This window comes from Vombatus ursinus, unplaced genomic scaffold (assembly GCF_900497805.2).
Source record: "Vombatus ursinus unplaced genomic scaffold, bare-nosed wombat genome assembly UNPS02007612.1, whole genome shotgun sequence".
NCBI lineage: Eukaryota > Metazoa > Chordata > Mammalia > Diprotodontia > Vombatidae > Vombatus > Vombatus ursinus.
This window is the reverse complement of record NW_020947390.1, coordinates 9,252,824-9,279,730: the sequence shown is the minus strand read 5'-3', so window position 1 is coordinate 9,279,730 and position 26,907 is coordinate 9,252,824. Positions and strand designations below refer to the sequence as shown.

General features: G+C 37.0%; 1 protein-coding gene across 1 annotated transcript in view; it reads left to right on the top strand.

The window, feature by feature from the left end:
• Positions 1-26,907, top strand: part of GUCY1A2 (guanylate cyclase 1 soluble subunit alpha 2) — a 430,789-nt gene that overhangs the window by 363,988 nt on the left and 39,894 nt on the right. Inside the window, exon 7 of the mRNA XM_027849552.1 lies at positions 18,758-18,912. Within this exon, the coding sequence (XP_027705353.1) occupies positions 18,758-18,912 (155 nt within the window). The remainder of the gene's footprint in view (positions 1-18,757; positions 18,913-26,907) is intronic.

Genomic DNA, 26,907 nt, shown 5'->3' with positions numbered 1-26,907 from the left:
ACAAAAGAGAAGAGGAAAAGAAAAAAACTAGGACAGTATGCTCAACTCTCATCTGGAATCTGGGGATAGCTTTTTCATCTGGATGCTGGCTGGTTCTGGGTCTGTTTTAGATGAACTTTGAGGTTACTGGAGTGTTCTGCCACCCACTCAGGAGCAGGGCTTTCTTCAGTGTATACTCACAAGCTTGGCAGCTGTGGAAGTAGTCAGAAGGACCTGGTAGTGGCCCTTAAAAGACATATGGGTTGACAATTGTGAGAAAACTCCTTGTATCAATCTTTGGATCTGAGTTTCTGGTCAGCATCATATAGGTCCTTGGTTAAAGGTCTCTAAATAGCACATAGAGTTGGCCTAGTTTCCCAGCCATGCAGGGCTGGGTTCAAACAATGCAATAAAGTTTTCTCCCAGTTCCCATAATTGCATAATTACATTAAGTCAGGTGCAGATCAGACTACTTAGAGGGCTCACAATGGACTAGTACTGAGAAGGGAGATTTACATGTCAACAAAGTAACCAAGAAAACTAAAACATAAACATCTTAAAACAAAAGACCAAAGCAATACGATAGTTACCACCAACATTAATTAACATAGAGTCTCCTTGTATCCCAGTAACCCATTCTCAATATACACTTAATCAGCACATTTGTAGTCCCAGATGTCTCATGTAGTTATCTGGTCCCTAGATATCTTTTCTTGGACAATATGCTTATTCTTAGGACAGCTCTAAAAAGGGTTCTGCTTCTCTGGTTCCAATTCTAGAGGTTCCTAGAGAATTCTGCTAGTAATATCATTTAAATTTGGTTCTCCAATTTTGAAACTTCAGAGAATTCCAGTTTATATACCATTTGATGTTTCTATCTTTACCTAAACTCTGTACCCGATATAAAAATATTTTTAAAATTTTATGAGGGTCCAACTATAAAATTAGTTCTTCTGACTTTTAAAATGATCAGATACCTTAAAATGGGAAAATAATTTCACTTTCTTTATCATTATTAATATAATTTATGTGTAAAATCCTTAACTCAATTTTGAGAACTTATTATTAAAACATACTTCAAGCCTGAATTTCCATATTAAATAAATGCAGATGCCAATCATATACATACATATATAGTTCTAAGAGAAAGCAGTCTAATTCTGTTGTTTTTCTCAAAATATACTATTCCATTTAATTAGAAAACTTTCACATTACATCTTTTTCTTATGGCTTTGTTTAATCATTTCCCCCTTAGGAGGATATCATCCCTATATTATAATTTGACAATAAACATAGGTTAAAATTGTAAGATATTCATACTTGCAATATATTGTGACTCAGAGATGTTCCAGTATCAATCTATTATTTAATAGATTTAGTATTGTATTTACAAAACTTCTTGATTATAGAAATTTGCTATTAAAGGAAAAAAAGGGATTTAGTTATATCATAACAGAGGGAAAAGCTCCCTTAGCTCTGTTTGATTCCAGGCATGGGTAGCCAATCATGTAGTCACAGGGTGTTAAAAGCAAGGTTAAGAATTAACCAGGTTGGAATTTTCCTTTTCAAAAAGGGAATAGCACAATGGGGAAATAGAGTCAGGAGGCTCCTACTTAGGCTGTGCCCAAGTCATCCCCAAAACTTTTCTCAAGCACAGACATTCACTTTTAGTGGTTCCCAGATTGTATCACATGCCATTTTCCACTACTGGCTTCATAACAATTCAGACAACTATCCCTGTATTGAAAGTTCAAAACATAGTAAATTACTGTCCCAGGAATTTTTACCTTAAATACCAAAATTTCACTAACCATAGCTTAGGGCTTGATATTTCCTAACAGTTAACATTTTATTTATCCTTCACTTATAAATTAAAACTATCCATATTCTGGGGCTTCAGACACCACAAATATTTGATAGATGACTCATAATTGATATGTTGAAGCTACATCTTTAAACCGCCCTATATACATTCATAATCAAGAATTTTGAATGAAAATTTGATATTATTTATTATTATCTCCTTTATAACAAACATATCTCATTAAATATTTAACAATTTTCAAATATCTATTTTTATCACATTCTTTTAAAAGTCCAATTCATGTGTAACAGCATCCAGATTAAAAAGTTTTCTCTAACATTTCTTGGTCTCTCAAATTTCACAATATAAGAGAATTTAGAAATACAATAACACAAACAATATCATGTATTTAAAACCTGAAACAAAACTTCAGATGACATCAGTTGCATTTACAAATTATCATATATAAAAATCATTGATCTTATTACCTTTGGCATTTTAAAACCACTTTATCAGGTATAGAACAATTACATCCAATTGAAGAAATAATAATAATATAGTGCTTAGCATGTGCCAGTCACTGTGTTAAGTACTTTATAATCATTATATTGCTTTGATCCTCACAATAACCCTGGGAGGTGGGTACCATTATTATTTTTCTCTTTAATCATCAGGAAACTGGGGCAAACAGAGATAAGGTAACTTACCTAAGATTACACAGCTCACCAAGGGCAGAGGCTGGCTGTTCCACCTCATCTTTTACTGTCATGCTAGGTGCTGCCAGGGGCACCAAGATCTTCTCAGGCAACAGCTGGACAGGGCCTACCAAGGGTTGGGCTTGAACTGGAGACACTGACTGGGCTTGGGGGAGGGTGTAGGCAAAAAGCACTGGCTGAAAAATGGAAATCCCAGGGGCTGGGACGTCCAGGGGCTGCGGTGGCTGGTGCCAGGACCTTCCCATTGGTAGTAGCTCCTGGTGTCAGGGCAAAGCAGATGTTGGCCATGGGCTGACACCATCCCCCCAGAAAACTGTGGCTTAGGGGCCAGGCACTGTTGGGGCTGGGGCCACTTGCAACTGCTAAGACAGGGTGGGTAGGATTTATCGTACCTGGATGATGCCCCCAGGCTTGCCTAGAGGGGCAGGCTGCAGGATGCCCAGGGGCACAGGTCTATTGAGGTCACCGACAGTGGGGGTCCCAATGCAGCTGCTGGCTCCCCCCCCCATCAGGTGGGCCCTGGGTCATGAACTATATGGCTGGAGGGGCAGAATATAATTCAGGTTTTCCTGCATTGTCCCAGCATTTTTTTTCCCAACACCTGTATTTGGGAATATGATCTGGGATGAGAAGGGTTAATAGGGAGAGAGGCTCTGAACAATCATTTAAACAATCATTTAAATAATTTAAATAATTAAACAATCATTCAAGGAAGGGTTAACAAGAGGTTGCTATGAAGTACAAACCATTTACTTTTTTTTCTTTTTTTTTCTTTCTTCACTCTGTGATCACTTCCAAACTAGCTGTCTTCCTTCTTTGCCCTAGAACAATGAAACTATTAATCTTGCCATTTACTTTTAACTTTTAGAATTTGATTCTTGTTTCTCCGTAAAACAAGTTCTACAGAGTGGTACCCAAAACTTACTGAGATATTTCAGAAGGGAGTGAGTTCCTGGAGTTACCCAAAACTCTCAGGAGTTCTCTTCTGCAGTCTTAAAAATGGTAAATCTAGGGGCATCTAGGTGGTGCATGGATACAGCACTGGCCCTGAAGTCAGGAGGACCTGAGTTCAAATCTGGCCTCAGACCAAACACTTGACACTTACTAGCTGTTGACCCTGGGCAAGTCACTTAACCCCAGTTGCCTAATTTTAAAAAAATGGTAAATCTTCAAACTCCTTAATCTGCTTTAGTAGTTCCACAAACTTTGATCATCTAACTTTACTTCTGTAATTCCAACATAGCCAAAGCTGAAACGACAGGAGGAAAAAAAAATTTTTTTCTTTTTCCATTTTCTTCTAGCCTAATCTCCCTTGGAAAGCCTAAAGTGGGAGCTAGTCCTATTTACTGAGATGATTGCTTCAACTATCAAAGTACATTAACCTTTCCCAGTGTTCTAAACTCTCTGGCTACAGCCTTTAGAAGGTTTACTGACTGACTACATTTTAAAGCTTTCATGGTAATAGAATCTAACTCACAACACAAGCATGACACAGAATTTTTTGTGTCTGTCTTTTACCCGTCTTATCATTTTGTCTATTTGTGTCTTTGTAAAATGTAAAATATCTAATGAAGTGCACAATTACAATTCTAATTTTAACTAGTTTGGCTGAGGCACACAAATTACCAAGGTGTGCAGTTGGGCAAGCAGTTGCAATTGTATAGAGGCATGCAGAGAAGGCAGTTAATAAAGGTGTGCAGTTAAGAAGGGATATCCTTACCAGAGAGACCCTGAGATGAAATGGGTCATGGGATGGGCCTTGGAGTTTTCCTCACAAAGAATGACATGCTCAACCAATGTGGAGCTTAGAGGATTGGAGCAGGGACAAGGGCAGAGAACAAACCAATTTGGGGGGGAGGTTGGACTCCAGAGAAATAAATCTCCTGCTTAACCTACTCTGTTCCCCACTGGTACCAGAGAGTCCAATGGCCCAGTTCTATGTCCAATCCCACTTGCAACACCAATTAATGTCAACCAGATGGAGCTAGCCTCTAACCTGTGGGTGGCTGGAGCTGAACAAAGCAGGCTAGAGACAGGAAGAGTCAGGAATCAAAAAGAAGTTTAATTTCAAAATGAGGGAAATGACTTGCAAGCAAGGACACATGTGCCTGAAACCTGCCCCTAGTGTCAGGGCACCCTTTTAGTGTAGGGAGATCTTAATACTTATACCTCTGGGTACACAGTGAGCTATAACCTTGACAATGAGGGGTAACAGCAACAATATGACAAGCTTGATTCACAGCAAGACTTCATGACCAAAAGCAATTCTGGTATTTTCTGTGGCTGAGATCTTCCAGAGGGTGAGCTCAAAGGATTGTTGGTTTCTAAGCTCAGGGCACAGCCTGTTTGCTGGGCCTTAGCTCTGGAAAACTGGGTGTCTCCAACCATCTTGGCAGCAATGAATAAATGTTTATTTAATTGAATTAAATTGAATTGAGAAGTGACCTTTTTATTGTGGTTGAATAACCAAAGATCAGGTAATGGGGGAAAATTGTAGTTTTTAACAAGTTTCTGAATTAAAATCCAACACTGACAGAAAAAAGTGAAAAGTTTTCTTGCATTCCAGCAATTTATCACTTTCTTCCTTCTCCTTCATCACCATAAATAGTTCAGATCTATGGAATGTTTGATGCTTTGCTAGGAACTTAATGTTCCTTATATTGGAATGTCAAAAAGGAAATAGCTTTTCCAACTGCTAATTTAAAAATAATTATTTCTAAATGAATATGAATGCAAACGTTGGCCACATTCATGAAGAAAAGGGAATCAGAGAGGGAGGAAAGGGAACAGATTTGCTGTGTAAGCAGTTACCCAGACTGCTATGTTGTGCCCTTGAGGCTGATCTTGGAATGGGATTAACGGAGAGAAGAAACAGGAAGCCAGTGCAAATAAGAAGCAGGAGGAGGCCACAGTAAGTGGTGAGATACATGAAAGAAACCTTTAGAAATGACTTCTGAAAAAATAAGCCATGAAGACCTGATAGAGGATCAGGCCAGCATGAAGCAGAAACATGGCCATGTTGAGATTGCATGTAGTGAAGACAGGTCAGATCTAGTATAAAACCAAGCACCAATTAGAAGAGCAGAAGCAGGGATTTACCACTGCCGCTGCCCCCCCCCTAGGCCCCAGGGCAAGGAAAGAGATATTTAACCTGGTTTGTTGGCACCTAATGCTTCCACTTTTCTGTTCTGTCCTCCTACTTTCCACCCCCAGAAACCATTCTCCTGGGATTCAGTGATCCTTTCTAACTCTTAGATAAAACTGCTTAATCCTTTTCTGCTTTCTAGTGAAAGTAGTTGGCAATGTACACATCTGGTTATTCCTTACCTTTTACATTCAGCTTAAATTCTTTTTTATTTATCTTCCATAAGATGCATTGTCATATAATTCTGACCTTGCTTATTAATTATGCTTACCTTGGAAGGTGCAGAGTTTTTTCAATTATTGAGGTTTTGAAAACTCAATTTAGAGTTTTCCAGTGAAGTTTCAGAGCTACTCATTTAAAAGAGATGACAAATGTTTATTGAGTACCCTGAAAGAAAGAGAGTGGGCTGATATACCTGGTAAATAACACAGCCCCAGGACCAAGGGGAACAGGGAAGGTGGAAGTCATCTATTTCCCTCTTCCACTGGAAGGTGGAGAGGATTGGGGTTTGCAAGAAAAGCCATGCCTCAGAAGGGAGAGTGAGTTCTTATTGAATCCCACCCTTGCAAAGGGAGGTTTGAGGAGTTCCCCAGATATAGGTGAACAGTTACCCTAACAATGAATGATCGATGGCTTCAACTTGCCTTGCTTGCCATCAGCAAGAAGGTTATACATATTTAACTAGGTTCTTCTAATACCTATCATTTTCTGTACTATGTTAAGAATCTAACAAAACAACATTAATTCTTTCAGGCTATGAGGTTCAGTAGACCTCTTTAAAAGACCCTGATTTTTTTGGCTCTCCATATTTTATATTAGAGGGATTAATAACCATATATTTAATCATATATCTAGCATACATATGGGAAACTTTTTTGATGTTGCTCTGTCCAATATTTATACTTTCAAACAATGTGTAATCTCAGTAACAGCAATACTGTATGATGATCAACTGTGAATGACTTAGCTATTAGCGGCAATACAGTGATCCAAGACAATTCCAAAGGACTAATGATGAAAAATGCTATCCACCTCCAGAGAAAGAATTGATGGAGTCTGAATGCAGATCAAAGCATACGATTTTTCATCTTCTTTATTTTTTTGTGTTTTTTTTGTCTGTGTTTTCTTTCACAACATGACTAATATGGAAATGTTTTGCATGATTGCACATGTATAACCTATGTCAAAGTTGCTTACATCTCAGGGAAGGGGGAGGAGATGGAGAAGGGAGAGAATTTGGAACTCAGAATTTTAAAAAAAATGAATTAAAATTGTTTTTACATGTAAGTGGGGAAAATGTCATTAAAAAAACACAATGTGTAATCTAAAGTAGAGTACATAAGGCAGCTAGATGGCACAGTGGATAGACAGCCAGACCTGGAGTCAGGAAGACTTATCTTCCCGAGTTCAAATCTGGCCCCAGACATTTAGTAGTAGTGTGACCCTGGGAAAGTCATTTAACCCTGTTTACCTCAGTTCCTTGGGTATAAAATGAGCTGGAAAAGGAAATGGCAAACTATTTCAGTATCTTTGCTAAGACAACCCCACATGGGGTCACAAAGAGTTGGATGCAACTGAAAAATGACTCAGCAACAAGAGTATATAAAGGATTATATGCCAAAAACATGTTTGTCTGTCTGCACATTGACAGTCATAACCTACTAGAGTAGGGAAAGACTTCCTTTAGGACTTTAAAAACAATGATTTTGACAAAAGAAATATTTTGAGTATAAATTGGGCTTCAACTGGATAAATGACCTATATATTAAAGGTCATTTCATGAACAAGTTAGGAGAGGAGGAAAATACTTTTTGCAGCTATGGAGAGGGCGAAGAGTTCGTGACTAGAAATGGGGGAGAAAGGACCATAGAAGATGAAATGGACAGTTTTGATTACATACATTGTTAGTGACTAAGCTTGTAGAAATTTTATTACTTCATTTTATATTATAAGGCAGCCAGGTGGCACAGAAGATAGAGCATAAGACTTGAAGCAGGATGCCCTGAGTTCAAATCCACCCTTAGGAATTTACTAAGCTTTGTCACTCTGGATAAGTCACTTAACTTCTGTCTACCTATCTGTAAAGCAGTCACAATAATATCACCTACCTCACAATGAGTTAACATATGAAAATACTTTGCAAACCATAAAACATTATTTTAATTCTATTTATTATTATTATTATTTATATTTCTGTTGTCATTATTATTACTCTGTGTTTGGTCAAATCTTTTTGTACATGAATCGTTGTGAACATTCCTAGAAGCTGACCAATTGAAACTTGTTATGGAATTAATATGTTTAAATAAGAGCACATTTAAATGAGGGTCATTTTCACTCAATTCAACAAATACTTTTTAGCCTCTGGGTCATTGTCTATAAGATGGGAACCCCCCCATAAAAGCTATCCTAGGTTTGAAGTACTCCATGTATCAGCACCCACTCAAAACAGTAGTTTACAAATAACTACCCATGTGTTTGCTCTTATATGAGCATGACAATCTAAATTAAAAAGGAAAATGATTTAATATAATAGCATTATAAATAAAATGACAAGAAGCTACTTCCTCTCTCCCTTCCCCCATATGCTTTCCCGTGTTACCATGTGTGTATAGTGGTGGAGGGAATAAACTCAGGGAACATGTGATCGGGAAGCACACATTGAGGAAATGCACATAGCAGGTGAAGGAATTTATGTCAAATGACTGTGTGACCAGATCACATATGTGGCGGGAATACATATAGGAGACATATTTGGCCAAGCACGTATGTGACAGAGCAACTCACACTTCCACTGTTACAGAGTTGCTGACTGGTTCGCACATTCATTCCTATCTAGGCTCCACTGCTGACTTTCTGACCTTCTTTTTCCACCATAACCCAATAATCTTTTCATCCTGGAAATTCACTCTTCCCCTGAGGTCCCTTCTTCTGAGTGATCACTTCCTCCTAGCACCTTCATTTTAAGTAAAATGACTTGCCCAGTCACGTTCATTCCTTGATTCCTCTCTGGGCTTTAGTCCCAACTCTGGATTTCTTTCTCCACCTTGCTTGGGTGCCTCCTCCATCGCCACTCCCAACCACTTTAAGCTTCTTTCTATATGTGATATCCCTAGTTAGAACGTAAGCTCCTAGAGAGCAGGAGCTCTCTTTTTACTAATATTTGTATTTCCAGTGCTTAGCACAGCACCTGGCAAGTTAAGTGTTCAATAAATACTTGCTATTTTCCTTTTGTGATATCATCATGCCTGTTGATCTCTCTTCTCCAGTAAGTGTATGATTGTGACAACTCCATTCTACTTTGTTGCTCATCTGAGTTCAGCTCTTCGCGTTATCTATGTGCTCTCTTTTCTTACCCACCAAGGTGGGATGATTAGAAATTTTTGTTTTTGTTTTTGTTTTTTTGTTTTTGGGCAATTGGGGTTAAGTGACTTGCCCAGGGTCACACAACTAGTAAGCATCAAGTATTTGGTCTGAGGCTGGATTTGAACTCAGGTCCTCCTGACTTCTGACTTCAGGGCTGGTGCTCTATCCACTGCACCACCTAGCTGCCCCTAGAAAGCTTCTTTTTGGCAAGAGTGGGCTGAGCTCCTTTTATCCATAGCCTAAGATAGCAGTCAAAGCATCTAAGTAAGTGTAGCAGAGTAAGAGTGAGTCAGAGTGCCCCAGGCTAACAATACTGATAACAACCCCAATGGCCAGCAGCTGCAGCTACAGTAGCAGCAGCAGCAGCATTTATGTATCACTTCAAAATCTGCAAAAAAGCTTTATATTTATTATCCCATTGGATCTTCATAACAACTCAATGAGGTAGTTACTATAGGAAGCACTTTCCTCATTTTACAATTTCCAGGAAACTGAAACTCAGCCAAGTTAAATGAATTGTCTTCATCATAATGTTAAGTCCATGGTCTCTGTGCACTATCTCACTTAAGGTTAGAATGTTTTTTATAACTCCCATTTAAACCCTGACTGGGGTAACAATGGGAAGAAGGTAAGGTCATTCTCCTTTGTGTTTGTGACCAGATTTCCTGCTTTTATTTTGTATACCTGTCAGTAGCAAAAATTCCTTTGTTTTCACCCTGGCTATTTTCTGGCCATCAAAGACTTGTCTTCCTGCTGTCCTTTAGTCAACTAGTACTGTCTGACTCTTTGTGACCCCATTTGGAGTTTCCTTGGTAAAAATACTAGAATAGTTTGTCATTTCCTTCTCTAGCTCATTTTACAGATGAGATAACTGAGGCAAACAGGGTTAAGTGACTTGCCCAGGGTCAAACAGTTAGTAAGTATCTTAGATTTGAAGTCAGGTCCTCCTGACTCAGCACTCTATCCATGCTACCTAGCTGCCCTACTTACTTCTGTCTTCCTACTTATGTTTTAAGCACCTTCTATGAATGGAGCATTGTGATAGGTTCTAAAGATAGAAACAAAGTTTGGCTACCCTCATGAACTTTACCTTCTAGGAGGGAAAAATATAGTACAGAAAGCTAATTAGAGCATAAATTAATACCCAAGTGCATAAGTGAATGGCTACATAAAGGTAGAGGGGGAAGGGGGAAAGGCTGGAGACATGAAATAGAATTTGTGGAGATAGTGGCATTCTAGTAAATTTGGGTGGGAATTCTGGATGAGAAAGGTGCTGGTGAGCAAAATCCCTTTGCAGTATCACATTTCTTCATGGTGTGGAATTGACCCTGGGTTGTCACTGGCTTAGCCAGTGAAGTACAAGCTTTGACAGGTCCTATCACACTAGAAAACCACTGACAGCTTTTATCGGCTGGCTGCAGGCAATCCCAGCCAATAAGAGAGGGTAGTGCCCTCACCAAGGCTATTGTCAACACCTGCTGGCTTTTCCAATCATAGTTCAACTTCCCTGCCTTCTTTATTGTAGTAATACTGAAAAAAAAGATGATAAAATTGTATTATATTATGGTTCCACATAGTCAGCTCCAGATTTGTGAAGGCTATGCAAGTGGAACATAAGCTCTGGCAGTTTCTACTATACCGGGGAAGTATGGGTAGAGAGAAATAGACTGGCTGCTTTCCAAAAACAAGCCCATTTAAATATGGGAAGGTTTATCACAAGCACATTTGACCACTCTGTGATGAATTATTTGACATGGTAACATATAAAGCAAAGATGATTACAAAGGGGCTCACATGTCTCCCTTCTACTTCTGCAGTGATGGTAGCAGAATGATGGGAAAGGAAGCAAAGGATGGTAAGAATCAAACAGTTTTTGACTGTCAATAGACATTTTTTAGTTATTGGTATTCAAGATGGGACAGATTTGTCCAATGGGTATGAATGGACATTGTACAAGTGGTACTGAATCATACCCATTTTGACAGTTGTGCTATTGATAAAAAGAGAAGGCAAAAGGAAGTTAATTTTAAATGATTACACAGAAGGTTTATTTTCTAAAGAATGTTATTATGCACAGAAATGTATAACCAGAAAACAAGATGGAGAGAATAAGAGATAACTGTTGGACAACCCTAATGTCCCATTGGTATTTTTGAAATGTTAAGAGAATAAAAAACAGGCCCCAGCATGGTCAATAGACTGGTCATGTAGCATATATTTCTGGGAGGACATGGACAAAGATAGCATAAGATGGGCAGACATAGATGGGTTGTGACCTATGTCACTGAAAAGAGTTGTACTTTCAGTAAGACCATAGATCCATGAGAGTTTTGGGCCATCACAAAGGAAACTTACACAGATAAAAGACTCCAGAATGACAGTAGAGGAAAAGATACATGAAATGGCAAGTTTTCCTTAATAGCCTCTGGTATTTCTTCAGAATCATCAGCTATATTACAGCATCTTCTTCTGGGGTGGAAAAGTAGCTCTAAGGCTTCAATTTCTTTGTTTTGTTTTTTTTTTTTAGCTTAGAAGTAATTTTTATCAATTTTTTTGTGAAATAAAACTTATCATAGACATCAATGTTCAAAGCAAATCCACATTGTAATAAGATTTGGTGGAAAGATTCTGTGTCCATGGCCATGGCACACTCCAGTAATTCGGTGGTAAATGCAAGGCAGCTTCTGGTTTCCGTGGAGAAATGTCACATATCCACAGGGACTCCTTCTCCAGGTGGCCATTTTTCTGAGACTCACAAGGAAAAGAGAAATCCTGTGCTGTATGTTATATATGAAGAGATTGTATTCGTCCTGAGAATTCTGAGCTTTTGAAACTAGAAAAAAAGATGCCTTTCAGTTTGAAATGCACAAGTCAATGAAACATTGATGAATGTTCCTTACCAGAGAAGCACAGTAATAATGAGAGACTCAGGCAAGGGAGGTGAAGGAGTCCTATTTTTGTTGTGGAACAGAAAGATACCTGGTTTATTTTGACAGATTATAATTAGATAATAAGATCCTTATTGGTCAAGAGCTATGTTTCATGTTTTCCTTTCCAAAACACCAAGCATAGTGCTGAGTAAATCAAAGGCCCTCAATAAGTACATGATTAATAAAATGCCAGGGCTCTTCTTTTTCATCCTCTTAAGTGTGATTAGCCTGGTGTAGTGGATACAGATATGGGCTTGGAGGCAGGAAAACCCAGGTTCAGATCCGGTCCTATCACTTGCTAGCTGTGAGGTATTTTGGAAAATCACTATGTCTCAAACAACTTACCAGGACTCATTTACTAAGGTGAATTATAATCTGAGTGGGTAGAAAGATTTCCCCACACTACATTATTGAAATCCTTAACATATGCCTGACAAAGATATTTTTAATCATTTTTATGAATATACCTGATTATGGACTTTTAATTTTTAATAGCTTAAATTTTAATCCAGTAAATTTAGCAATATATTCAATATGATTAATATCACAGGTCCAGTCCAAAATTAAATATTCACACAAATAATACACTATGTCTTTGAGGAACTGATGGTATTGCTCAGAAGCCAAAGTTGTCAGTAAATCTGTTCAACCTGCCTTGTATGTAGATGTAGAGCTCTATTAGAACAAATGGGGACTTTAATTAACTTGTTTGCTGTATGAACCAAAATTTCTAGGGTTGATTTTTTTTCTCTTGAGAAATCTATTAAATATTGCTAAATATTACTGAGTGTCTTCTATATGCCAGAGTATCCTAATAATTTCTCAAGAGCATGGTAGGGGACAAAGAAGTTGCACATTGACATAAAGCATTCTTTGCCCTCAAAAAACTTAAGGTCTGGTTAGAAGATGAGGAACATATACAAATCAAAATATAACTAGCATTACAGGGCAGGGACATGTAAGTGTCAAAGCGGTGGGATAGACACTAAATGCTATGGAAGTTCAGCAGAGGGTAGAGATCATTGGGCTTGTGTGTCAGAGGAGTTTTTATGGAGGCTGGGGGTTCTAAGCTGGACTTTGAATAAAAAAGTAGGGATCAGGAAAAAAAGCACAGAGGAAGGGTCAGGAGATGAGCAAAAGCTCAGAGACAGGAAAGTCCATGAGATGTTTGGTTGATGGGAGCAATGAACAATAAGCTATCGTAGAATCACAAAATTATAGTATTGTGAAGTTTAAAAGGGATTTACTAGCTCATTTAGTTCAACATATTCCTGAACAAAAATCTTGTTAAAAAAATCCCTGACAAGAATTTATGCAGCCTCTTTTCTAGTGATGGAGAAACCCCTAATTCTTCAAGTGGCTCATTTTATTTCGAGGTAGCTATAATTGTTAGACAATTCTTTTTTCTTACAGTGATTCTGTCTGTCTCTCTGAAGCTACTGGCTAATGTTCCTAGTTCTGCCTTCTGAAACCAAGCCTATTTCCCCTTTCATGTGACAAAAATCCTTGAAATACTTAAAGTTGACTATTCCTTCCTCCCTGCATTCTCTTTAAGCGCCACATTCCCATTTCCTTCAACTGGGTTTGCAAATAGACAAAGCCCTTCTCTAGACCTGTCAAAGCACTTCCTGAAATGTGGTGTCCAAATCTAAACATATTATTCTTGATGTGGCCTCACTAGGTTACCTCTCTCATTTTGGACATTTCATGATACTATAAGGATTAAGCTTATTTTTCTTTTGCCTCAGAAGGCAGAAAGATGTCTAGTAGATGGAAATTGTAGGAAGGAAAATTTTTAGCTCAATATTAAGAGGAATTTCCTAATAGGAACTGCCTTCAAAAGTCATAAATCTAGTCATTCAAGTGGAAGCTAAATGACCAATTGCTAGGTATATTGTTTTGGGCAGGGTTTTGGCAAGACCCCAGAGAACCTTTCTAATTCTATAGTTCTATTTTGTAACTTAATAAACTTTCAGTTTATTTTATCCTGGATCATTGAGTGCTCATGGGCTGTTAGTGGGTCAGGTTAGGACCAAATCAATATTTTTCAAGTGAGGAAAATTTTTTTTTTGTTATAGCTAGAATCTTGTAACCATAGTTAGCCTAAGAAGACCTCAGTCTTAAGTCTGATGGGAATAAACACCTTGTGGTATTTGATGTTTCACTATATCCTTTGGAAATTTGCTTATGTCACCTAAGTGAGAGAGGTAATAATTTTCTGACATAGGCTGATTTCTAAGGAAATCAGAGTTCATTGTAAAAAAAAATGTAGATTGATGATTCAATTTGAAAGGGACTTGGTGGGGTCTCCCTGTTTCCCAGTGCAACTGTATTTTAGTATCTCAACTCATTACGAGATATGAGCCTGGGTTACTTGTGACTTCCCAAGGATTATGTTCTTTTGTATATCCTTCTAGTAAGTGGACTAAGAAAACAAACAGACAAAAAAAAAACTAACCTCCTCCCCCCCCAACAAAATCCTTAAGGTATTTTTCTGGGACATCTCTCTTCCTGACAATGTAATAATAAAAGCCTCCTGACTTTAGGATGGAGGCATAGGGGTGTAATTTAAAAATGAAGAGCATAAAATAATGAGACTGTGAAAACTGTCATTGCAATGTTCATTCATTCTGCTGCGTCTCCTGTTTGAAAAGATCTCTGTAATGGTAGGAAGTCCCCATTGACTGACTTGGCCTTGGAGTTATGAATTTCCCTTAGGCAGATCTGTATTGCACAGGTTAATTTGGCACAGGAACAGGCTGGTATATCTGTGACTGAAAATAGAAACAGGAGAAATATAATAAGATTGCCCATTATTTCCCTGACTCTGAACAAAGGACTATACCGATGTATTTTAAAAAAGACTTTTTCTCATTTACCCTCTTCTCTATTCCTGAACCTATCAACTCTTTTCATCTTTGTACATCTTAGAAGATTGTTCATCAAGGATAGCTCTGAATTCTGTAGGTCTTTGGTTTTCTTGGGGGATGGAAAGGAAAAGGAGTGGATAGGATTATTTTATCAAATCATATTATCCATGTAAAACACACATTTTTGAATCAATACATAATGGCATTAGGAGCTATAGTTGGGCCACAGCCAGCCTTACAATGGGAAGGTTCCCCCCCCCCACCCCAGGCAATCATCCTAGGCCCATAATGTGAAGTTAATATATATTGGTCTTTCATTTTGGTAACTGATATCAAGGACAGGGATGATAGAGAATGGGGGTTATTTGCCTCTGGCTCTGTAAATTTTTTTGGATGCTAATAGTTCCTCTCAAAGTATCTCCAGTGATGTTGATGGTGGTGGTGGTGATGATGATGATGATGATGATGATGATGATGATGATGATGATGATGATAAAAGCTAGAATTAAAGACTTACAAAGCACTTTAGATCCGGCTTTTCATTTGATCTTCTCAACAATCCTGTGAAGCAAGCAGTATTAGTATCTCCATTTTACAGATGAGGAAGAAGAGGATGCTAGATGTTCAGAGGCTTACCCATGATCACACAACTAGTAAGTATCAAAGTCCAGATTTGCACTCAGGTCTTCCTGACTCAAAGTCCAACACTCCCCGGAGCCACCCAGCTGCCTTTCTGCCACATTGATGCCAGTGGACCGATAGTCTATAGTATCATTTCTCTGCTTTCCTCATCCCTTAGTCTCAGCCAATCTGGAGCACATGTGACCAAGAGATTAACAGTCCTGCTCCTAGTCTATGACCTATTTTTGTTTACTCACCTGCATAATGTAGCTTAGCCAAGAAGTAGTCTCCCTCAATTTTTCTACATAGTATATACTTATGTGGAACATGCACCTTTATAAAATACATTCAAATACATTGACATAGCTCACTGGATCCTCGCAACCTTATGAGACAGGCACAATGCATATTAAATCTATTGTACAGCTATGAATAAACCAAGGCTCATGTGGTTAACTGGCTTGCCCAGAGTCACATAGTCAGTAATGAGGGATGAAATAGGATGAGATGAAACTGCAGGTTCAGCATATTTTCTATTCTCAGGAATGCCATTCATTATATTTTTCTGATACATACTACCAAAAGGAAAGTCATCATGCTTGTCTTAGTGGGAAATTCATATATATGTATGTTGAACAGTAGATGGAGAAGTAGTTCTTGCCCTTTGAAGACATCAGATTTTTAGGACTGGACAGGACCTCAGAGATCATCTAGACTAATGTTCATTTTCCCTGAGGCCCAGAGGAGATAAATGACTTGTCCCCTAAAGGCACACAGATAGTAAGTGCCAAAGCTAAGTTAACAGATCTTCTGACTCAAAATACAGTGTTCTTTCTGTTGTACTGCACTGTCTTCTGGTTGTTCGCTTGTGACCTGTCAGCACTGTCCTATACATCTTCAGGGTAAATCCCAAAATTATAGAGTCAGAACCTAGGAGAAGATTCATCTCTAAGTGGGGTTAAAATGTATCTGCTGTAGCCACTGAATTCCTTTGCAGGGTCAGTCCTATAAATTGGATTGGTTTTTGTGCAATCTCTCTCTATTAGTTATCTTCTTATCTTGGTCACTCCTCTATCTCCTTTGCTGGATGATAATCCATGAACCACACATTTAAAAGTGGATGTTCCCCAAGCCTTCGTTCTTATTCTTTTCTCTTTCACTCTCTAAGCTTTGTCTCTTAGCCACATCACTAGCTCACATGGGTTCAATTAATGTTTCTATGTTAATAACTTTGATCTATATTTTCTGCTCTAGTAGCTCTACTGAGCTCCAGGTCTGCGTCATCACATGCCTATTGGATGTGTCCTGTAGACATTCCAAACTCAGTAGTATCAAAAAAGAGCTAATTATCTTCCTTCTTTCCCACTAAACTTTTCTCTCTTTGTAGTTTCTCTATTTCTGTTGAGAATGCACATCATTATTGACCCGGATATGCAGATTCAAAATCTCAGAGTCATCTTTGAGTCTACACTTACTTTTTCCTCTTATCCAATCAGTTGCCAGGCTTTTTTGGTTACAAATGTACCCTTCTCTCCACTGATCCTCCATGGAGGGAGATCAAGCCCATGGACATGAAGTCTTCATCAGCTATTATCTATCTTAATAGTCTCAATTGGTTTCCCTGTCTTAAATTTTTCCTTTTTTCAATCAATCCTCTTTACAATTGCCAAATTAATATTCTTAAAACATAGGTTTGGCCATGTCACTCTCATGTTTAACAGGCCTCAATATTCTTCTGTTACCTCTAGCACAAATAAAAACTCTCCTATCTGGCATTTAAAGAGAAGATAAGTGTTGCAGTGGATAGAGTGCTGGTCCTGAAAACAAGAACCCCTTGATTCAAATGAAGTCCCAGGCACTTACTAGCTATGACTTTGAGCAAATCACTTAATTTCTGTTTTCCTCAGTTTCCTCAACTATAAAATGGGGATGATAATAGCAGCTATCTCCCAGGGTTGTGAGATTCAAATGAGGTAATATATGTAAAATGTTGGCACAGTGCTTGGTATATAATAGATGCTTAATAAATGCTTATTTCCTTACTTCCTTTACAAACTCAAATGCCACCTCATACAGGATGTATCTTGATTCGCCTCCCTCAAAATTACTAGCACTGTCTCCCAAACTTGCTTCATATTTAGTCTATAAATATTATCTATCTATATATATATGTGAATGTATATATGTATATGTGTGTGTATACATATACACTCATATGACCATGTACCTGTTGAATACTTACCACCAATAGAATATAAGCTTCTTGAGAGTGAAGATTGTTTCATTTTTGTCTTTGTGTCCATTATACCTATATGGTTCCTGGCACATAGTAGGCACTTAATAAAATGATTGTTGAGTGAATGAATTCCATGGTCTGAGGGCTTCCAACCCTGATTTGGATTGTTTCTTTATAGCTATATTGTTGTACTTATATTTACATATTTAAAAAAGATATTGATTCCATATGCAAAGCTCGTTAGCAGGAGGGACTTTACTTCACCATAGTCCTCTTTAACTAGTTCACTAGGGGTATGGCAGTAATCCTGGGTGTCGAAGGTTTTTCCAATGGAGTACGTGGCAAGACCCACCAACCTAGAAAGACTTTGCACATGGACTTAGCAACAGACTGTTTAACCTTCGCTAAATTCTGGCAAAATTCATTAACAAAAAGCTGACCACAAGGTAATTTTTTTTTGTAATAATAACTAATGAAACCATCTTACTAAGTCAGTGAAATATTTCAATCTGTGTCAGTGGAGAGTATCCACACTTATGAAATCATAGATCTTTGGAAGTGTCAAAATATTCAAGAAAAGTAGGATAAATACTAATTATTATTATTATTATTATTAAATATTACTATTAAGAACCTTTTAGGTTCTTAAGCACTACCATGAGGCCTTTCCAAAGTGTTAGTCGTCACCCCATACCAAAACTGTCATGTATGTATTTTATGCATACTTGTATATATACATCTGTGTTCTTTGCTAGAATGTATCCTTTTTGAGGTCAGGCAATAACTTATCTTTATCTTTCTGTTCCCAATGCCTAGCACAGTGCCTGACATGTAGAAAGTGCCCAAAATAAATATTTGTTGTTTGATTAATTAATTGAAATTATATCATCACTGAATCTGAGGTACAACAAGAATTTTTTCAGTATTATTTTCAGTAATAAGTTAATTATATTTCTTATTTTGATGTTTATGGAGGAAAATGAAAATTTACGTATGTTTTCTCTCTCTCTCTCTCTCTTTCTCTCTCTCTTTCTCTTTCTCTTTCTCTTTCCCTCTCTCTCCTGTATGCATGTATATTTCTTTTATTCAGATGAGGATAGGGATTCACTCAGGGTCTGTCCTGGCTGGAGTTGTTGGTGTAAGAATGCCAAGATATTGCCTCTTTGGAAACAATGTCACCCTTGCCAGCAAGTTTGAATCAGGCAGCCATCCACGACGCATCAATGTCAGCCCAACGACTTACCAGTAAGTGTGACCAACTCACCCACCTGGACTTTGGCAGTTCTTCAATCTGATACCCTGCTGCCTATGCTAACTCTGAATCTATTCCTTCTGATATTTTCCAGGCTGATATGGGTAGAATAGATCGATGTTTGAAGAACAAAAATTCTGACAAACTTTCATTTACATCCATAAAAAACACACTAGTAAACTATCTTGGTAAAGACCTAAGCATAGGTTTGTCATTTTCCAGAGCTAGTGTTTTTTGTGAAGCTTGGATGTTTATGCTATAGGAGAACACATGATGGTAGATGTCAGGGCTACACTAGAAAAGGCAGCTGGAGGAAAAGAGGTTCTGGGTTTAACAAATATTGCTTATTCAAATGGTTCCCAGTATTTACTTTAATGTTTTAAGAGATGGTGTTTTGTTAAGGATGGGTTTTTCTATCTATCCTTGTAGATTTCAAGGCCTCCATTCCCTATTGGACGATTTGGGGGAGTGGAAGAGGCTGAAAAATTCGTCAGACTATAATTAACCTGGGAAGGATTATTGCCAAACTAGTTAGGCTGGCCCTGGGACAACAGAGATACATTCTATCACCAGACCTCTGCCAGAAGCCTCTCTAGACTCATAGGACCTGCCAGTGTAGAAGCTCCATTTGCATAGCTTTTGAGAATGCAGAATTACTTCCATGCCAAAATAAGTGTGACCCTGTTTGTTTGTTTGTCTGTTTGTTTTCCTGGAAGGTATGTTAGAGGTAATTTAGTTCGACCCCTCATTTTGTAGTTCAGAAAACAAACAAACTCTGAAACCCAGCAGAATGGTTAAGTTATTGGCCCACACACATATACCTTGAATTTCAACCTAATTCATTTGACTCTTGTGTGACACACAGCTTTCTGTATCAATATTACATATTCTGAAAATTCTTAATGTTAAAGGAAATGAAAAGCACAAAGATAGAAAATGATGCTGTTGAATGGCTATTCTTTTGGAGAATCTCAGCAAATAAACAGTGGGTTCTAGGAAATAATCTGGGAAAAATATGAGCCCTGATAATTTTATATATGTATATATGTGTGTGTGTGTGTGATACATATATATATATACATACATATACATATATACATAAATATCTTTCTGCTTCAGTTGCTAATTTTGTAAAAAATCAATCAATAAATACTTATTAAGCACCTTGTACCAGGAAATGTGCCAGGTGCTAGAAACAGCACCTTTCTTGCCTCCAAAAATCTTACATTCTGTTGATCTCACTATAGTACAGGATCTGTCTGGAGAATTTTTTTTTCAATTTCCTCATACTTGAGGGTCATTCAGCTGTAGCAATTCTATGCAGCTGTGCCAGTCATTTAATTACTACCATACTTTATCTAGCTTGTAGCCTTTAATTCTAATTCTCAAAAAATAAGGCCACTGATAAACCGGAGCATTTGAACATGAAAATTAAAAAAGGAATTTGGAATAATGAGCAAAAGAAAAATGTTAGAGATTTGCTGATAATTTCTGTGTACAAGGAGGGAAGTTAAGCATTTTTTTTGAAACTCCAGATTGCTTATGAGTAGAAAGGGGGAAGGAATAAAGCAAGATAAATAAAGTTTACTCTTTAAAATGACATTAAAAAATGTCATCCGCAATGATCATAAATGGCATTGACACCTCCATCCCACCACTCTCTGAAAATTATCTTTCCCCCCCATTTTTTTCCCATATGACACTTTGGATTAAAATATTCTTCAACTCTTTCCAAAGACACACACACTATCTTAAGATTGCTCCAAGAAGGCAAGGCTTATGTTTTAGACTAGGTGTTGGCAAACTACATCCCACTGCCCACTGCCCACTGCCTGCTTTTCTATGGCCAGTAAACAAAGAATAACTTTTACATTATTATATGCAATTTTATTTTTAAAATGCAATTTAAATACAACTTCATTTTAAAATGTAAAAACTGTTCTTAGGGCCATACAAAAAAAATGGTGGGCTGGATTTGCCTGCTGGGCCATAGTCTGCCAACCTCTGTCTTAGACTATCACATTTCCCATAGTACATGGTCCTGCCATACATAGTTTTTCCACAACAAATACTTTTTAAAAATTTTTTTCAGTCTTGGTGGGTGATTTCATAAGTGTAGATATATCCTAGAGAAGAAAGTGTCTTTAACCATGCACATCATCAACTCATCTGCAGTCTATAGACTGAGTTATTGAGACATTAAATGATTTGTGTATGTGTCAAAAGTGTAACTTGAACCCAGGTCATCCTGGTTCTGAAGTCTATATTCTGTCCGCTGCTTCATGCTGCCCTTCCCAATAAATACTTACTGAAATGAATCAAATGCCTTTGTCCTTTTGAGATCAGTTTTGTTGGAGACCATAACCAAAGAAGTCATTGCCAGGTCTCTGACAAGGAGTCTTTTTAGACTAGTCTTCTAGCAGTGGAGAGGGTCCATAGCTGATAATATGCTTGGGGCCTTTTCAATTTGATAGGGCTTGCTGGCAAAGATTTCAGGAACCTAAAGCCATGTCTATGTCATGACAAGGCACTAGAATAGTATTGAAAAAGTTGACAGTATAAAATGTCCCTCAAGCCTTTCACATTCAGCAAAAAGTTACAGTTTTTTTAATATTTACAAACAATAATTTAACTTTTTAAAAATGTGAGACCTTTATCCAATAATTGAGCAATAGATAAACCTTCCATTTTACATGGCACACAATTAACTATTTTTTTCTTTTTACTTGAAAAATAAAGTTTAGTTATAGTTGCTAATAAGCAAAATGGAATATTCAAACTTATATAACAAGTGTGAGACACAAAATAGCCATAAAATGGGATAATGAAATGAATATTAGCGAAGTTTGTTGACAGGTATTGATTGATGAAAGCAATACAAAGCTTTTGAAACTTAAAAAAAAGCTCAACTCAGATATCAGGGCTCTAGTAAGGCTGTATGGACTATAGAAAAGAGTCTCTCAGCCTCTATAGTGCTAATTTTCTGCTAACTTTCTTAACTTCTCCAAGTAATTTCTCTCTAACATCAAATATAAAACAAAACAAAACACCATGATGCAATCTAAGCAGGTATTATCATGCTTTTTTTAGGGATGAAGGGACAGGTAATATGAACTTATCAGTAGTGTTCTGGAGTCAGCTCGTACCAATTTGTGAGACAATCATTAAATATTCAGTGCAACCATTTATACCTCAAAAATTGGCAATTACTACAAATCAAAGTTTGATTTATTGTTTTGTTGATTGTCTAGAATTAAGACAATGATTGGGGGGAGCAGCTAGGTGGTTCAGTGGATAGAGCACTGGCCCTGGAGTCAGGAGGACCTGAGTTCAAATCTGGCATCAGACACATAACACTCACTAGCTGTGTGACTCTGGGCGAGTCACTTAACCCCACTGCCTCATCAACAAAAAAAAAAAGAAAAGAAAAGAAAAAAGAAAATGATGGATAAAATATTACCAATGTAGATTAAACTAAAAAAATGTGTTGTGCTTGCTCCCTTCCCCCTCCCCCAAGAACTGGTTGCTAAACATTTGTGAGCACATCCCTGTTTATAACCCTAAAACCACACAATAAGTGGACACAAAAATGTTCTCTTCTTTGCTCTTCTGGCTAGACTTTACATATACTTATATCTTAGATCATGTAGATCTGTTGTCTTGGCCTAAGATGCTAAATTTGAGCACCTACTCAGAGCACGAATGCTTGGGAGTTTTGATAAGTTTGTATTGGCTGTTTATACCTTAGACTCTGCTCTAAAATATGATTTATAATAAGTATTTTTAAAGTATATGAAACACTTTGTAAACATTATCTAATATGAGCCTCATAATGACCCTTGTCAAAAGTTATTCTAGATACTATTATATCCATTTTAAGGAGGAGAAAATAGGTTCAGAGATGTAACTTGCCTATTTTCAAACAGCTTGTAGGTGTCAGAAGCAAGATTTGAACGTAGGTCTTCTAAACTCCAGGTCCAGCCCTCTATCTACTATCTGCTCCCTTGACTTGGGAAACTAAATTTAACTGGTAATATCATGCTTAAATATGAGAATAATGACAATTCATTTACAATAGTGATCTTATGTCATTCATTAACACTGGTATTATTTATATTCTGATATAAAATCAAATTTTGCTTGTCAATTTTCATTATTCAAAAGCATAATTAAAAACACTAAGTTTTCATTAGAGATAATTTACTACCAATTCTGTGGAGATCATCAGTAAAAATGTTCTAGTCTCCACCCTGAAAAGGTGATTTAACAGCTTACAAATATCAAAGATACAATGTCTCTTCCTCATTTCATTTCCCGTAGGACACAAATGAAAATGGAGAAATTGTTGGTACTTCTGTGAGGAAGGAAATATGATATATAAAATAAGACTTAGATAAAATAAGAAATGGAAATAAAATGAAACTATTAGGCTTACAAAGATGAGAAAACTCCATTGCCCTTCCATAGAAAAAATGGATAATACATGAAATAGATGATATTATCCGGACATTTTGAAATCTGTAACTAGTTTTTTGTCTACTATGAATCTGTCCATTAAAGACAGGGCCTGTGCCCAAAGTGTGTCCGCTATGAATCTGCCCATTAGAGATAGGAAGAGAGTGAGAGCACATCTACCCTGCTTTGCTTGCATCTACATTTGATTAGAAAGCAAATTTTGGGCATTTGGTTTTCACAGCTTGGGCACAAAAGAATATGTGCCAGTGGGCTCTGTTCTCCTAGTCTTCTATTCTATTTCCCCTTTGTTTTCCTTTCTTTTGACATTCCTGATTTTTATATCTTTTCGTCCTTGTAATTTTGCTTGTGGTCATCTATAGCTGTGTTAACACATATAAAGTAGTATGGAAAATTAAGGCAATGGTCTTAATAATTCAGTCCAAAAACAGACTATATTTGAGTAACTAAGACAAAACTATCCTGAAAAAGAATCAAGGCTTGAATGAAGTAAAATGAGTAGTCACCTTATTACCTCATTTCATAATCAGATGACTTGACATGCATTTTTTTTCCAATTACCTATTAAATATATGTTCATGTTTTGAGTTTTCTGGAATATTCTTCAGAACATTTTCTTTCTGAATTTATACTAGAGAATTGTTTTTGTTTTTCCCTAGACAAAAAGTTATCTTTCAAACACCTATACTTAGGGTCAAGTGGCAACATGTTATAGTGGGTTAAGGCCAGACTCAGAGTCCAGAATACTTGGGTTTGAGTCCTATGTGTGTGTAAATTCACTATGTAATTGTGGACAAATCACAACATCTCTGTGCCACAGGCAATGCTCTAAGACCATAGGCTACAGTAAAGTTGCTGATTTGCTTTGGTAGAGGGATTTTCCACAGTAGGAATCCCAATGAAAAGCACAGATCCAGATCAATAAGAAAGCAGGAAGAATCATAAAAGGTGACGACCCAACAATAAAAAAATGCAATAACAAGCCCAAACAGCCACTCCCTATCATGCATAAATCATGCCAATCTAACCTCATATCCTTTTTATTTTTTTGTATAGTAACCTGACCGATAGAGCAGAGAGATTCTCTATACACACAATACATTTAGATTTTAGCATCTAAAATGCATAAATGCACAAATCATGCCAATCTAACCTCATATCCTTTTTATTTTTTATATAGTAACCTGACTGATAGAGCAGAGAGATTCTCTATACACACAATACATTTAGATTGTAGCACAACATTCACAAAAAAGGAAAGATGACATTTGATCAGAGTAAAATTAGCTAGATTTGAAACTGATTGAATGACCAGATCAAAAAAAAAAAAAAACTACTGTGAATGCTTTGATATTAGCATGGAAGTGAATTTCTGTCTTTTCATTCTCTGAAACAGATGATTATTCATAGAATACAATAATTTTGATGGTGATCCTTTTATAAATATTTATAATGAGCACTGCAATATAAGATGAAAAATGCCCTTTTATCACTATAATATGTTGCCACTTGACCTGTGTATAGGCATTTGAAAAGAGAACTTTAAAAACATCACATACTTTTTATTTAGGGAAAAAGAAAACAAAAAAATTTTGTAGAATAAACTCCTGATTTTTCTTATCAACCACACTGCAGTATGAGTGGGAAAAATATGTCCCTTGGTATATTCCTTATTCCCTTTGGGTACATGATAAAGTCCAGCCCACCAATTGAATACTTATAGCATTTAGTTTCTGTGGTAGGGAGAAGTTATTTTATAGAAGAAAGTTAGAGATAGACTCCTCTCAAACCTACATTTGAGGGGATGTATGGAAACAATCTGTGTGTCCCCTTAACCTGCCTGGGAATATGTTAAAGAATAGGGTAAGAATAGTACAGCAAAAGGACCTGAGGTGGGGGATGCAGGCAGAAGGTATTGTTTTCAATGGAGGAAATGCACTCTCCTGTAGATGAGGTATACCTGTGACAGGGGCCCTAGAATTCATTTCTTTTAGAAGGATGGTATGTATCTTGGCCAAACAAGGTCCTTCTGAGGATGCATGGACCATTGGGAGGTACCTGGCCAATAGAGGGAGAAGAGTCATTAAGTTCAAAAGTAGCAACATTATTTTTAGGATAGGCAAATGATAAATATAATGGCACAGACTTGTGAAAGACCCTGTAACTTGGGAAACTATATCTCTTAACATCCAGTATTGGTTCATTTATGAATTGATATCTCAAGGGGTAAGGCTAATCAGAAAAAGGTTCCTCAAAATCAGACAAAATTAAATAATCAGGCAGACAAAAGATGGATAAAAGAATAGTAAGCATGACATATCCATTGTGCTAACAGATGGATGGGGGAAAAAAGAAAATCTCTCCTCTAGAAGCCTTATTTTATATGACCTACATAGAAAGGGTAAGGAAAGGACATGTATACTTTGAGTTATTACTTTTTCTACACCCCCCCCACTATTTAACCTTCTCTTCTCTATTCTTTCTCCAAGCTTAAGGCATATTTGACTTGTGACTAACCCTCCTTGAATCTGTCCCATTTGTATTCCTGTATTCCTCTTCCCATTCCTATCTGTATGCCTATTGACTTGACAATGTCATGTGAAACTATATATTTTCAATTTATGATGTTTTTAAATTACACATATTACTTTGAAAAAAGAACATGTAAGCATATAATCCATGAATGTAAGTCTAGATTTCAGAATAGACTAAAAGGGGAAAAAATTAAGAGACAGAAGTAAATTAAGAGATCTTGGAAATTTGTTGCAATGTGTTACAAAGAAACACATAAGTAAAGACACATACAAAAGGAAAAATGAGGGGCTGGAATTAAATTTACTATTTAATTTATTTAATTAATTGAAAATCCTTCTTTGTTGATTATGATCCTGAGCTGAAAGGCACCATAGATGATAATACAATATTACTACATATACTTGCCCTAAATAGCATAATAGCTAAGTTCCTAAGATAAAGGGTAATCTACTTGCAAAAATATTTAGATAGCAACATAATAACCATAGATAACTTTAATATTATTCTTTCAGAAATAAATTAATCCAATAGAAACAAAAGCAAAAAAAAGAAAAGAAGAGAAAATGTGGAGCTGAACAAGCTAATGGAAAAATATATATTTGAAGGACTTCTGGCACCTTCTATTTGAAAACCATAAAGAAAATACTGATTTATTAGGGTACCATAGTACTAGTACTAATGCTAGTACCACCACCACCACCACCACCACCACCAACAACAACAACAACAATTACAATAGCTAGCATTCATGTAAGGTTTTTAGGTTTTCAAAGTGCATTACAAACACTATTTGTTCACAACAACCCTGGAAGGTAAGTGCTATTATTATCTCCATTTTATAGATCAGGAAATGACTTGCCTAGGATCACACAGCTAGTAAATGATTGAGGTTAGGTTTGACTTCAAGTCTTCCTGAGGTCTTCCAGGCCCAGTGTCCTATTCAAGAAAAAAAAAGGAAAAAAAAGAAGGAAGGAAGGAAG